Genomic DNA, 14,682 nt, shown 5'->3' with positions numbered 1-14,682 from the left:
TCCTCTTCCTGCTGCAGCAGATGCACCTCAACCAGCCGCACTCACAGCCGGAGGTAGAGCAGCCACTGCAACAGCTGGAGGAGGAAGGGGTGATGGAGGTCGAAAAGGAGGAGGTTGCTGGAGTGATTTCTGTTTTGCTCTTATGAGTGCAGAAAACTGATTGTAAATACTCCAGGTCAGTCTCTCGTGCTACCTGAGCTTTAAGCATGTTGACATCATATTTTGAATCGTATCTCTCCTTTTCCAAGATGGTAATTTTCTCTTCCAGCTGAGTCTTGTCATCTAACACATTTTCAGTCTCTGTCAGAGCTGCTGATAGCTGGTCTTGGGCTTCGGTTAGTTGTTTTCGAGCATCGCTCAGCTTCTCGGTGTTAGCACCACTTGTTTCACCTTTTGGCTGTTCAAGAAGAGCACGCATTTTACCTTGTGCCTCCATATGAGCATTTACTTCTCTGTCCCAGAGGTTAGCTAACAATACTGCGAACTCCACCAGGGACTCTGTGCGGGCAGATGATTTAAGAGGTTTACTTGAGCTGGGCAGATTTTCAATCTTAGTTTGCAATAATTTCATCAGTTCATCAGCTTGGTGTTCCTGCAAACCTTCAGCGTAGCTGTGATCAGACAAGCTTGCCTGTCCTACCACAGACTCCACTGCATCAATCACTTGTCTTCCCAGTGAGTGAAGGGTTAATATCTCTTCTTCAGACATTTTTTCCAAATAAAAATGACTTTTTCACCAAAATGAATGTAATGAACAGAAAAATCCGCCAGATGGCGGCAGAGCACCGTTGGTGGGTGCGGGCGGGGTGCTGACGTCACCGTGTGTTCGCCCGGACTCTTCCAAAATGGTGGCGTTCGATGACGTCACCGGGAAGCTTTAAACACAAAAAGTGAATAAAACCACCGCTAAAATTGCACGAACGAGTTCGGCATTTAGGCGTAGCGTATTTTGGGACGCAGAAATGCTGCGTCAAAATGGCTTGACAGGTTGTCGGCACGCGTATACCACTGTCTTTACCGGGTACCACTAGTTAGCACTGTTATGCTAAGCTAGCGCGGGGGCCTGGAGCAACCAGGTTATAAACAATCCAATCCAGCTGGATCGGATCAGTCCGAGCAACTAAAACGTTCGTGAGCGTTGTCGTTATTATTCGGACTATAGAGTTTGCAGTTCGTGTTTGCAGAGACGCTCTTCCGTGTTAAAAGCTTAGTTATTAACGGTTTGATGGTAGTAAGCTAAAACAGGTTGGTAAGCCGGGGATCAGGCGGCCACCGAGGGAAGCGGACTTCCAGCGGGGATATTTCTATATCTCCTGTTACACAATAAATTGTACACAGTGCCACGAACACTAGAGAAAGGACATGAAAATAAGCAGTATTCACCTTAAAAGACAGGGAAAGATCCTTCAGTGCTAAGCTCAAAATGGCTTCTATATGCCACGTCAGCCTTAGGGTGGTTTGAGATGAAACAGCGCCTCCTCTGGAGGATGACTGACGCCAACCCCCCTTTACTTTAAATGGAGATGCTGCTCTCAAGTGGCTGATTACGAGATCGCCTCATTTCAGACCAGAACATCAACTTTCTTTTTTTGTTTTAAAGGTTTAAAGAGTTTAAATATGTCTCAAACTTGACACAAAGTGTTTTAAAATTTATAAATATCTGGCAAAGGCTCGCCATTATTGTAATGGAACACTGAACCAATCCGCCTGTCGATCTCCCGATCCCTCCTACCCTCACTTGTGAACAAGACCCCGAGATACTTAAACTCCTCCACTTGAGGTAGGACCTCTCCCCCGACCCGGAGTTGGCAAGCCACCCTTTTCGGGTCGAGAACCACAGTCTCAGATTTGGAGGTGCTGATCCTCATCCCAGCCCCTTCACACTCGGCCGCGAACCTACCCAGCAAGAGCTGAAGGTCAGAGCTGGATGAAGCTAGGAGGACCACATCATCCACAAAAAGCAGAGACGAGATTCTCCTGCCACCAAACTCGTCACACTCCACACCACGGCTTCACATAGAAATTCTGTCCATAAAGGTAATGAACAGAACCGGTGACAAAGGGTAGCCCTGGCGGAGTCCAACCCTCACCGGAAACAGGTTCGACTTACTACCGACTATGCGGACCAAACTCACGCTCCTCTGGTAAAGGGACTAAATTGCCCTTAACAGAAAGCCACCCACCCCATACTCCTGGAGCATCCCCCACAGGGTGCCCCTGGGGACACAGTCATAAGCCTTCTCCAAATCCACAAAACACATGTGGATTGGTTGGGCAAACTCCCATGCCCCCTCTATCACCCTTGCAAGGGTATAGAGCTGGTCCACAGTTTCACGGCCAGGACGAAAACCACATTGCTCTTCCTCAATCTGAGATTCAACTATCGATCTGACCCTCCTCTCCAGTACCTTGGAGTAGACCTTTCCAGGGAGGCTGAGGAGTGTGATCCCCCTATAGTTGGAACACACCCTCAGGTCACCCTTCTTAAAGATGGGGACCACCACCTCGGTCTTCCACTCCACAGGAACTGCCCCCGATGACCACGCAATGTTGCAGAGACGTGTCAACCACGACAGCCCTACAACATCCTTAGCCTTGAGATACCCAGGACGAATCTCATCCGCCTCCGGGGCTCTGCTGCTGTGTAGTTGTTTAACTACCTCAGCAACTTCTGCCCCCGAGATTGGACAGTCCATCCCCAGGTCTCCCGGCTCTGGTTCCTCCTCGGAATGCTCGTAGGTGGGATTGAGGAACTCCTTAAAGTATTCCTTCCACCCTCCGACTATAGCCCCAGTTGACGTCAGCTGCTCCCCATCCCCACTGTAAACAGTGTGAGCGAGTTGCTGCCTTCCTGTCCTGAGGCGCCGGACAGTTTGCCAGAACACCTTTGGAGCCGATCGATAGTCTTTCTCCATGGCCTCACCAAACCCCACCCTCACCCGAGATTTCGCCTCAGCAACTGCACCTACTGCACCCCGCTTGACTATCCAGTACCTGTCTGCTGCCTCTGGAGACCCACAGGCCAGCAACGCCCTTTAGGCCTCCTTCAGCCTGACGGCTCCCTGAACCTCTGGTGTCCACCAGCGGGTACGGGGGTTGCCACCACGACTGGCACCGGCCACCTCGTGACCACAGCTAGCAACAGCCGCCTCAACAATCGCAGAGCAGAACAAGGCCCACTCGGAGTCAATGTCCCCCACTGCTCTCGGGATGCGGTCAAAGCTCTGCCGGAGGTGGGAGTTGAAGACCGTCAGAAAACAGGTTTTTCTGCCAGGCGTTCCCAGCAGACCCTCTATGCATTTGGATCTGCCAGGTCTATGCGGCATCTTCTCCTGGCATCTGATCCAACTCACCACCGGGTGGTGATCAGTTGACAGCTCCGTTCCTCTCCTCCTCTCTTCACTCGGGTGTCCAAAACATATGGCCGCAGGTCAGATGATACGACTACAAAGTCTATCATCAACCTGCGACCTAGGCTGCCCTGGTACCAAGTGTACCGATGGGCAAATTTATGTTTGAACATAGTGTTCGTTATGGCCAAACTGCGGCTTGCACAGAAGTCCAATAACGAAGCACCACTCGAGTTCAGATCAGGTGGGCCGTTCCTCCCAATCACACCCCTCCAGGTCAAGCTGCCATTGCCCACGTGAGCATTGAAGTCCCCCAGCAGAACAATGGAGTCCCCTGATGGAGCACTATCTAGCACTCATCCCAGGGACTCCAAAAAGGGTGGGTACTCTGAACTGATATTTGGCCCATAAGCACAAACAACAGTCAGGACCCGTTCCCCGACCCGAAGGCGCTGGGAAGCTACCCTCTCGTCCCCCGGGGTAAACCCCAACACACAGGCAGAGAGTCTTGGGGCTAACAAAAAGCGAGGTGATGTTCCATGTCCCAAAAACCAGTTTCCTTGTCCGGGGATCGGACCGCCAAGACTCCCGCCTCGGTCTGCCACCCGATCCACACTGCACCGGACCCTTCATGTTCCTCCTGCGGGTGGTGGGTCCACAGTTGGATGAGCCCATGTATCCGGTTCGGACTGGGCCCGGCCGGGCCCCATGGGCGAAAGCCCGGCCATCAGGCGCTTGCTCACGGACCCCAACCCCAGGCCTGGCTCCTGGGTGGGACCCCGTTAACCCTCCGGGCCGGGTTCTCCGACTCCTTGAATTTACATCCATGAAAATTCCTCTGAACCTTTCTTTGTCTCACCCTTCACCTGAGACCAATTTTTCATGGGAGACCCTACCAGGGGCACAAAGTGCCCCAGACAACATAGCTCCTAGGATCATTTGGGCACTCAATCTCCTCCACCACGATAAGGTGACGGTTCAAGGAGGAGGTATATATATATATATATATATATATATATATATATATATATATATATATATATATATATTCTTTTTGTAATTGTTACGTCACTCAACGTTTTCCAGTTTTATTTTAACTTGTCCAGAGCTTCCACAGTAGAAGGTTCTGACAGACCAGCATCTCTCTAACTATTCGTCTGGTGAAACCTGAGTGTAGATATGTAGGTGCACCATTGAGAAATTGAGTCACATTTGTGACCAGAATCATCCTATTCTAGAGCCCTGAACTTCCTGCCTTCATTGGAACATTTTTAATTGCCACATTACTCAACATTTTTCTTTTTCTTTTTACCTGTCCAGAACTTCCACAGCATCATATCTGGAAAAAAGAAGAGGTTCTGACTGACCAGAAGCTCTTTGACCAAGAGTCAACCTCCAGTTTGGACCAGGAGGAACCAGAACATCCACTGATCACAGATAACCAGCCAGAATTCTATATCCATCAGCATGAAGGGCAGTTCTTTTTGAAGCAAAAACATGTAACCTTTGTAGAGACTTCTTGTAACGAATCAGACTGCCATGATCCAGAACCCAACAGGAACCAACCCTTGAGTCAGAATTCTACAGAAGCAGAGAACCAAGATCAGGGTGGATGCAGGAAAGAAAACTCCGAATCAAACAGCAATGAAGAACTGACACGTAATAAAAGACGTTTGCGAAGCGAAGATCACAGAAACAATGTAGATGTTCAGACACTAAAAAAGCACAAGAGGGCTCACATAGGTGAGAGGCCATTTTATTGTAAGCTCTGTGGAAAATCTTTCAGTCACAAGTCTTGTTTATGTCGTCACATGAGAATTCACACTGGTGAGAAGCCATATCCATGTAACACTTGTGGTAAATGTTTTATATTCAGTAGTGACTTGACTAAACACATGAGAACTCACACAGGTGAGAAGCCATTTCTATGTAACACTTGTGGTAAATGTTTTACTGCCAGTAGTAACTTGACTACACACATGAGAACTCACACAGGTGAGAAGCCATATCCATGTAACACTTGTGGTAAATGTTTTACTATCAGTGGTCACTTGACTAAACACATGAGAACTCACACAGGTGAGAAGCCATATCCATGTAAAACTTGTGGTAAATGTTTTACTGCCAGTAATACCTTGACTAAACACATGAGAACTCACACAGGTGAGAAGCCATATCTATGTAACACTTGTGGTAGATGTTTTACTGCCAGTAGTAACTTGACTACACACATGAGAACTCACACAGGTGAGAAGCCACATCCATGTAACACTTGTGGTAAATGTTTTCCCGACATCAATATCTTGACCAAACACATGAGAACTCACACAGGTGAGAAACCATATCCATGTAAAACTTGTGATAAATTTTTTAGTGACAGGCGTGGCTTGATTTATCACATGAGAACTCACACAGGTGAGAAGCCATATCCATGTAACACTTGTGGTAAATGTTTTACTGCCAGTAGTGACTTGACTACACACATGAGAACTCACACAGGTGAGAAGCCATATCCATGTAAAACTTGTGGTAAATGTTTTACTGCCAGTAGTAACTTGACTAAACACATGAGAACTCACACAGGTGAGAAGCCATATCCATGTAACACTTGTGGTAAATGTTTTACTGCCAGTAGTAGCTTGACTAAACACATGAGAACTCACACAGGTGAGAAGCCATATCCATGTAACACTTGTAGTAAAGGTTTCACTGCCAGTAGTGACTTGTTTTGTCACATGAGAACTCACACAGGTGAGAAGCCATATCCATGTAACACTTGTGGTAAATGTTTTACTGCCAGTAGTGACTTGACTAAACACATGAGAACTCACACAGGTGAGAAGCCATATCCATGTAACACTTGTGGTAAATGTTTTACTGCCAGTAGTAGCTTGACTAAACACATGAGAACTCACACAGGTGAGAAGCCATATCCATGTAAAACTTGTGGTAAATGTTTTACTACCAGTAATATCTTGACTAAACACATGAGAACTCAACACAAGTGAAAGGTATTTTCCAAGTTTTGTCTGTATGAGATTTAGCCAGATAGTTTCTTTAATTTCTTTTTGTAAATATAATTGATCACTCTGAGTTTTTCATGCAGGCTGAACATGAAAAAAGTCTCCTACACCTTTCTCCTGCATTAGCTTCTGATAGAAAATAGATTAAACTCATGTATTTGAAAAGCCTCACAGATCTTTGCCACACTGTGAATTATCATTCATGGACTCGACGATTTTGATTCACGACAGGGAAGACTGTTGTTGTTTTAACATCCGGTAATCAGCAGTGGACGTCTCGGCTAGTTTAAGCTAACTGTCAGCATTAGCAACTACACTTCAAAGCAGAAGGTCCTCCAGGCTCGTGTTTTTTGAGAGATAAAATATCCATGTTGCAAGTCAGTGGTAGAGTTGCATTGCTGTTATCCAATCCGGGGCGAGATGTCCACATTTCAGGAAATAGGACTCAAAAACCCGCCGTTTAAAGCTCAGCACTGATGTGAGAAAATTTTAGGTCTGAGAAATGGTGCAACAGTATATTTGTTCCCCCTGAGAACCATTTACGAGGTATTCAATCCTACTAGAGACCACCGCACTGAAAAAAATGTCACCCACTCATTGAACACATACACTAATTTCAAAGCTCTTTTAAAGGCACACTGAGATTTTTTTAATTTTTTAAATCAAATTCTATGTAGTCTATTAACAAATTAATCTTTTTTCATTGATATTTGTAATCGTTTATTCTAACTTAGCTGGAAATTTTACATTTTAATATACATAAACTGTGGTTGGCCAATATTTTAATTGTTTAGCATTTTTCATTAGTCTTTATTTTCAAGTTTATTTTTGTTCTGTTTAGTTTTAGTTTCATCAACTTTTTAGTTTCGGTTTAGTTTTTATTAGTTTTAATCAATTTTTTATAGGTTTTTGTAATATTAAGTTACATATCAGTGACAAGACCGGTAGTCTGATACTGATAATAGAAATTGCTGTGTGTAACCAAACTTTTCAAAACCATATTCTTTTTGAACAGGTGAGCTACCATACATTCCAGGCAGAATAACAAAAAATGAACTGAACAGGATACAAACCAGCTGCAGAATGCATTTTCAAAACAGCAAGTGTATGTAGGTCAACAGAACTTGCAATCTCTGAAGTAAATTAGATTAAATATGAATATTAGGAGACAAAAAGTTAAATGCTGGTTCTACAGTTCTGACAAGACAATGGAACTGACTGACAATACATCACAAAAACCACAATAGTGCAGGACACTCCTGCACTATGAGATGGACACGTTAACAGCTTGTGTGAATCTCAGACTAGCTGTTAACTCGTTCATATTTTCCTACAAACTGAGGTCATCCAAATAGCATGACATGAATTGTTCTAAACGTTTGAACAGAAATCCAGTTCAAAAGATCTCAACTGTTCGTGTGTTTCATGCTGTGCTGATACATGTGTGAATAGAGCCAACCTGACCTGCCACTGAAACGGACTGTCAATACTGCAACATAACTGTCAAGCCATCATGGGTACAATGTTTTGGATACTTTTTGCACATATTCTGATTGTCAATCACAGTTGTTGGAAGCTTGTTTGATATGTTTTTGTAATTTAGATTTCTCTTAATAAATAATTGGGTTTTTAAGATCATTTTGTTGATTTTTAGGAAAACCCGTTGTTCCAGAGATGTGGTTGCTCTTTTTCTCTGTCCAGATGACAGCACTCCACACACAGAAAAAATGCATTCCACAAATGCTTGAGAAGCAAAATCATTTTCTACAGGGGAAGGTTTTGAATAGAAAGCCAGTGTTGACTTTCACAAATCCAGCTGTGTCTCATTAGACACGCCTTGTTTGACTTCAGTGAGATAGTTCTCAATATCAGTTCAAGCAACAGGTGATTCAACAAAAAGAGACAAAGTATTTCTACAATGTATATTTTAACATGCAACAAAAGACAAAATAAAAGGAAACTTGTGATTATATTTGGTATTTGAGAGTTGCTCTAAACATGAATGCAGTATGATTTTAATGTTCACATAATGAGTAGAAGGAGTCACCGCTCATCTGGGAAAGGTGCTGGATCAAAAAGTGGAATAAACAAAATAAGAATCTGCACACTTCAATCTGTGATGTAGGAGTTAATTGGTCAAGCTTTTGGTCAGAGACCTTCATCAGGAATTGCTGATGAAGGTCTCTGATGTAACAGGTGTAACAGCTGCAACTTAGACATCTCATGGGGCTTAAAGATGTACAGTTGGATGTGTAGCGTTAGGAAGTATGATGGTCTGCCCTTAACAGCTGCCCCTTCACACAGTAACACCGCCAAGGTCGGATGCTTGGTTCAGTATGTTTACATTCCAGGAGAAGAGACAGAAGAACAGAAGAAGAACGCTTTTCATGGGTTAATCAAAGTACTTCATTTGTGATAAGCTGATCAAAGCATTTGTTGATCATTAATAATCAGGTGAATGATCTGTGAAATAAAGATGTCATGAGTTATGTGTTTAAATGAATAAACAGGGCTGCCCAGACACACTGTTATGCATTACCTTGGAAACGCATGACACATTGTTTTCAACCAATCGGAACTTTCGCCTGTGGTAGGGCAGAATCTGGTTTGTTTATGAAAGTAGTCCAATCCGGTTTACTAAGATTCCCAAACAACTGGGAGATATAAAAAGAAGGCAACGCCATTTTAAGTCAGTTCCACGTTACGTCCGACTTTCAGCAGTTACGTATTAAACTCAGCTCCAGGACATCCTAGTTCCTAAGGATTTCCATCGTCATCATTAAGAAGTTCAGACTGGCCAGCTGGACTTCCTACTTTGAGCTGAAATCTGTCAAGCTGGAGATTTTCCGTCGTTTTTACCAACGAGACGACGGTCCTTCAAAATAAGAGTGAACTTGTTGACGCCTGCCGCTTCACCTGAGTCGACCCTTCAGACGGGCGTTGTTTGCTGTGACCGCTGTCTCAACCAGCTCCAGTATCGCAGAAGGTCCGAGACCTGGCAATTCCTGATCTACACGGGAGACTCCATCTAAGGTACGGCAAAATGGCGGCTCATGTCATCAGCTTCTGAAGCCTCGTGGTAGCCTAGTCAAAACAACCAGATTCGCTACTCAGCCTAGAGATTCTGAACAAAACACACACACCAAACCGAACCATCTACATCCATATGCATCCATCATTGAGATAGTCCTGGTAGATTGTAAGAATTTATAATTATAGAAATTAAAGATTCTTAAAGGATCCCAACTTTCTCTCTTTCTTGTCTCTCAGTCAATACAAAGTGTTGAAGTAAACTCCCTGATGATAAAAACGACCACTTCTGATTGATTATGTAGATTGTATAAATATACAAGATCGGGTAATTAAATTATTTAATTGCAGTATATAAATATACAAACTTCAAATCACAACAGATAACATATGAATAAAGATGGTAGGAGATTCCTTTGAAGGAGCTCAGGATGTGCTGAAGAGGAAGAAGAGCAGAGTTCCCATTACAGAACCTTGTGGGACACCATGGGTAAGGGAGGTGGTGAAGGACCTAAACTTGGAGACGGCCGCAGAAAAGGAGTACTCAGAAAGATAAGAGGAGAACCACTCCAGAGCAGTTCCTGATAGGCCTACCCAGTCTCTCAGCCTCTCCAGGAGCAGGTGATGGTCAACAGTGTCAAAGGCTGCAGTCAGGTCTAGCAGGACCAGAACAGAACAGTCCCCTGCATCACTGTGAGTCAGAAGGTCATTAGAGACCCTAAGAAGAGCTGTTTCAGGGGAATGTGCTGTACGAAAACCTGACTGGAAGCTATCATAGATGTTATGTTGATCAAGAGCAGCTGTGAGTTGTTTAGCCACAGCCTTTTCCAAGATCTTGGAGATGAACGGAAGTTTAGAGATGGGTCTGAAGCTGCTATGGGGAGAGGGGTCAAGACTCATTTTTTTATGAAGCGGGTGGATTACAGCGTTCTTAAAGTAAGCAGGGACCTGACCAGAGAAGCATTAATTATAGAGAGCACGCTGGGACCGATGGACTGAAAAGCACTTTTAAACAATGATGAGGGTAAGATGTGGCGGGGGCATGCAGAGGTCTTCATAGAGGTAACTAGTTTGGTTAACTTAGGCAAAGAAACAGGAGTAAAGCTATCTAGGATGATGGGCCTGGTTGGAGTCGGGAGAGGCAGCGATAAGGCTGAAGGAGAGATGCTAGATCTAACCCTGTTGACTTTGTCCACAAAGAAAGACAGAAAGTTGTCACAGTCTAACAGAGTGGATGGAGGCTGTAGGAGAGGCAGGAGAGACAATGCTGCTGATGGTGTTAAACAGCACCTTGGGGTTCCCTTTGCTCTGGGACACCAGGTTGGAAAAACAGGAAACCCTCGCGTCTCTGACTGCAGAGTTAAAGGATGTCAGAAGATCCTTTAGATGCAGCAGATGGACGTGGAGATGGGTTTTCCTCCACAAGCACTCAATTTTTCTGCATTGGTGCTTCAGGCTGCGAAGGCTGTCATTAAACCAGGGAGCAAGGTTCACTGCAAGAGCTGACCTGGTTCTGACAGGACAGATGTTGTCCAGAATGGAGAGGCAGTGCTCGTTAAACTGAGAAGTTAAGGAAACTGGGTTGTTATAAGAAGAACAGGGAGGATCAAAAGCAGCAGAAAAAATTGCTAGCTGTGCTCTCATTAAGAAAACGAGAACTAACCAGACGGCGAGCAGGAGGTGGGGACGCAGAAACTGACAAGTTAAAGAAAATGCAATGGTGATCTGAAATATAAACGTCCTCAGGACAAACACTGTCAGCATTTAGACTCAGGGTAAAAACAAAGTCCAGAGTGTGCCCCCTGGTGTGTGTGGGGCCAGAAACATGCTGGGTAAAGCTAAAAGGAGTCCATAAGGATGGAGAAATTCATGGCAAAGTGGTCTGAGGGATTATCAACATGGATGTTGAAGTCACCAACAATCACCAGTCTGGACAGCTTCACAGTGGAGGATAGAGTCACTAAACTCCTGAAGGAAAGAACTGTTTGGACCAGGTGGACAATAGACCACAGCACAGTAGAACTGGTTTTTACGCCCGACTTTAATCAGCCGCAGTTCAAAGGAAGCAACTCGACCAGAGGTTGTAGAGCTACATGGAAGACGGTGTCTGAAAACAACAGCTAGGCCTTCACCACGACCAGAACCCCGGGGCTGGCTTAGAAAAGAATAACCACTCGGGCAGAGTGCAATCAGACCAGAATAATCAGATGTTTGCTGCCAAACTTCAGTCAGAAACAGAAAATCCAGGTTTTTAGAGAGAATTAGATCATTGAGCAGGAAGGACTTATTGTTAACAGAGTGGGTATTTAATAGAGCCATGCTGAGTGAGGTGGAGGAATCAGAAACTACAGAAACAGCTGGAGTTAGTGGACATAAACTGGTAGGGTTAGATCCATGGTGTTTATAAAAACCACTTATGGAGGGAACAGGAGGAGAAACCACTGAGGAATGAGGATAAACTGACCTTAAAAAACTTGGACGGAGAAACGCCTGGCGGGAATGCGGAAGTGGCGCTCAAGTCTCCAAACAAAGGACAAGAAGCTAGAAGATCACGCCGATGTTTACTAGATAAACCACACTTTAAGAGATGTCTTATTCTCACCTGGATTCCTGCTCGTTTACCTCTTTTCCTCCGACGTTTTCCCTGGACCGGATAAACATTGCTTGAGGCGTCCTGGTAGGAATCATTTGGCTCCGGGTCAGCACGCCATTCAGGTAATCAAACAGGAAGGTACATCCTTGGTGCACCTTGGGCGATTGTGAACGAACGGAATGACAAAGGAGTGTGGTGATCATAGGAGATGGTAGCAGGGACACTACTGAAGAGGATCGCAGACAGGAGCAAGGTGGAAAAGAGGAGGTTAGTGGAGAAAAGTTTGAAAAATTGGCCGGTGACCACGGCTAAGCCGAGCACAGGCACCATCTTGTTACCGACAGGTAGTGGGAGGACTGTAGGGAATGATGTTATTTGAAGTGGAGGTTTGAGCAAAGGCTGAGAAAGTGAAGATCTCTAGGATGTAAACTGTCATGTCTGTGGAAGGTAATCCACCATAGATGTATATCTATGGGACTGCACAGCATACCGGATGTTAGCGGTTAGCATGCTTGAGCCATGTAGGTTAGGGTGAATACCATCTCACCTGAAAAAGGAGAAACGGTTCCAAAACAGGTTAAAATTATCGATAAAACCAAAACTGTGGGACCTGCAAGCAGACTGAAGCCAGGAGTGGAGAGAGAGCAGATGGCTAAAATGTCCATATCCATGAGAAACTGTGGGGATCGGGCCAGAGATGAAAACAGACATTCCACTGCTCTTCACAATGTCAAAGAGATAGTTAAAATGCTGTTGAGTGATGACAGACTCCCGGCGTGTGACATCGTTTGATCACATGAATTATCACTCTTTTAACTGAAACTGTGATGGAGCACAGCATACAAGGAAGTTTATCCAGGAGAGCAGGTATGGTGGCTGATGGAAAACAGGTCGTCATGACGTTCTGGATTTAGAAGGTCACCTAGAAAGTGGATTTATTTATTTCTGTAGATGAAAGGTTATTAAGTTGGTCAATATTTAGGAGAACATTTACCCTTTTGGACAAGACAAGACAAGGTCATGCCAGGCCAGGCAAGGCAGTCATGTTTATGGCTCGGCTGCCTCAGGAGACAGGAGCGGGCGCCTCTCTGTGTCTAGCAACTGCTCCCGGCCAAGAGACAGGTGAAGCTGGGCACCCACCTTGCTTGGCTGCAACAGAGGGCGTATTGATTTTCTGTGGTATCCTGTCATCTTAACACTCATGTATCTGGCCCACGATAGTGTACTTAGTACTGTTTTTATATTTCAGAGACTTTAGGGGCAGCAGTAGCTCAACAGGTTGAGCCGGTTGTCCAGTAATCGGATGGTTGCAGGTTCGATCCCGGCTCCGGACAGAGAAATCTGCTGTTGTGTCCTTGGGCAAGACACTTAACCCACCTTACCAGCTGGTGGTGGTTGGAGGGACCGGTGGCGCCTGTGCTCGGCAGCCTTGCCTCTGTCAGTGTGCCCATTGTAGCTCATCACAATCAGTGTGTGAATGTATATGTGAATGGATGAATGATACACTATAGTGTAAAGCGCTTTGGAGTCCTTACTCTGAGAGGCGCTATACAAGTGCGGGTCATTTATCATTTATAACAGAGAAAATTGTCCTTCATTTTCCTCCACCTCTTCATGGTCATGGGCAGTCTAAAACAGCTCTCACATGAGCTGAAAGCAAAGATTGTTCACCATCATGGTTTAGGGGAAGGATACAGAATGCTGTCTCTGAGATTTAAGATGTCTGTTTCCACAGTAAGCAACATATTGAGCAAATGAAAGATCACAGGCACACTTCAGGTTAAGGCTCAAGGTGGCAGACAAAGAAAAATCTGCGGTAAACAGAGGTGAAGAATGGCGAGAACAGTCAGAGTCAACCCACAGACCTACAACATCATCTTGCTGCAAATGGAGTCACTGTGCTTCGCAATCTAATTATGTGTCTGTGATCCTGCCTCAGTCATGTGGCCCGGCTGTGGACAGTCGGTGCTGCTCTGCATTACTCTGGCAATTTGAGGCTGTGTCCCATGAGGGGTTGGCAGACATTTTTGGGCAACTTAAGCCCTCAAGCTTTGCTCTGGATGACATACCTTCCTGTTTTGTGAAGGAAGTTTGGCCCGCTATTGCTGATGAGGTCTGGAATATAGTTAACTCCAGCCTGTCTTCTGGTGAAGTTTTAAATAATTTTAAACATGTTATCATTAAAGTCCTTGCTAAAAATATGGTATGGACACAACAGTTCAGTATAATTTTAGGCATATTTCTATGCTTCATTCTCTCTCCAAGGTGTTGGAAAAGGTTGTGTTTCTGCAATTGACTGCCTTCCTTTATGGGAACCAGATTTATGAGGTTTTCCAATCAGGTTTTAAGTTCTGCCACACTGAGACAGCACTGGTTAAGGTACAGATTCTGATGAAACTGTATTATTACTTCTGTTGGACCTGACTGCAGCTTTTGATACAGTTGACCACTCCAATTTAATGTCACGTTTGGAAGATTTTGTTGGATTTCAATGCGTTGCCCTGAGCTGGTTCAAGTCATTTTTGTTCAATAGGTCAGTGTCTGTCAGTATTGGTGACTTTTGTTCCAAGGCGGCCTCCTTTAAATGTGGTGTTCCCCAGAGCACGGTGCTTGGTCCTCCACTGTTCTCTTTATATTTGCTTCCTTTGGGTGCTACTTTTTAGGAAATATGGTATGGCCTTTCATT

General features: G+C 44.8%; 3 protein-coding genes across 7 annotated transcripts in view; 2 read left to right on the top strand and 1 right to left on the bottom strand.

Annotated features, from left to right (window-relative positions):
* LOC129161859 (zinc finger protein 135) overlaps nt 1-8,478 on the top strand; it is a 185,754-nt gene extending 177,276 nt beyond the window's left edge. For all 5 annotated transcript variants that reach the window (XM_070548408.1, XM_070548407.1, XM_070548409.1 and 2 more), the window contains one exon: nt 4,671-8,478. In XM_070548408.1, coding sequence (XP_070404509.1) covers nt 4,671-6,358 — 1,688 coding nt within the window. In that variant the 3' untranslated portion in view covers nt 6,359-8,478. The remainder of the gene's footprint in view (nt 1-4,670) is intronic.
* Nucleotides 1-14,682, bottom strand: part of LOC129162178 (oocyte zinc finger protein XlCOF6) — an 849,318-nt gene that overhangs the window by 689,917 nt on the left and 144,719 nt on the right. The gene's annotated exons all lie outside the window — the stretch shown is intronic.
* The window catches only part of LOC107373377 (gastrula zinc finger protein XlCGF57.1), a 147,227-nt gene that overhangs the window by 36,531 nt on the left and 96,014 nt on the right, over nt 1-14,682 (top strand). The gene's annotated exons all lie outside the window — the stretch shown is intronic.

This window comes from Nothobranchius furzeri, chromosome 2 (genome assembly GCF_043380555.1).
Source record: "Nothobranchius furzeri strain GRZ-AD chromosome 2, NfurGRZ-RIMD1, whole genome shotgun sequence".
Taxonomy (NCBI): domain Eukaryota; kingdom Metazoa; phylum Chordata; class Actinopteri; order Cyprinodontiformes; family Nothobranchiidae; genus Nothobranchius; species Nothobranchius furzeri.
The sequence above is the reverse complement of the archived record's forward strand: the minus strand, read 5'-3'. Positions and strand labels throughout refer to the sequence as shown.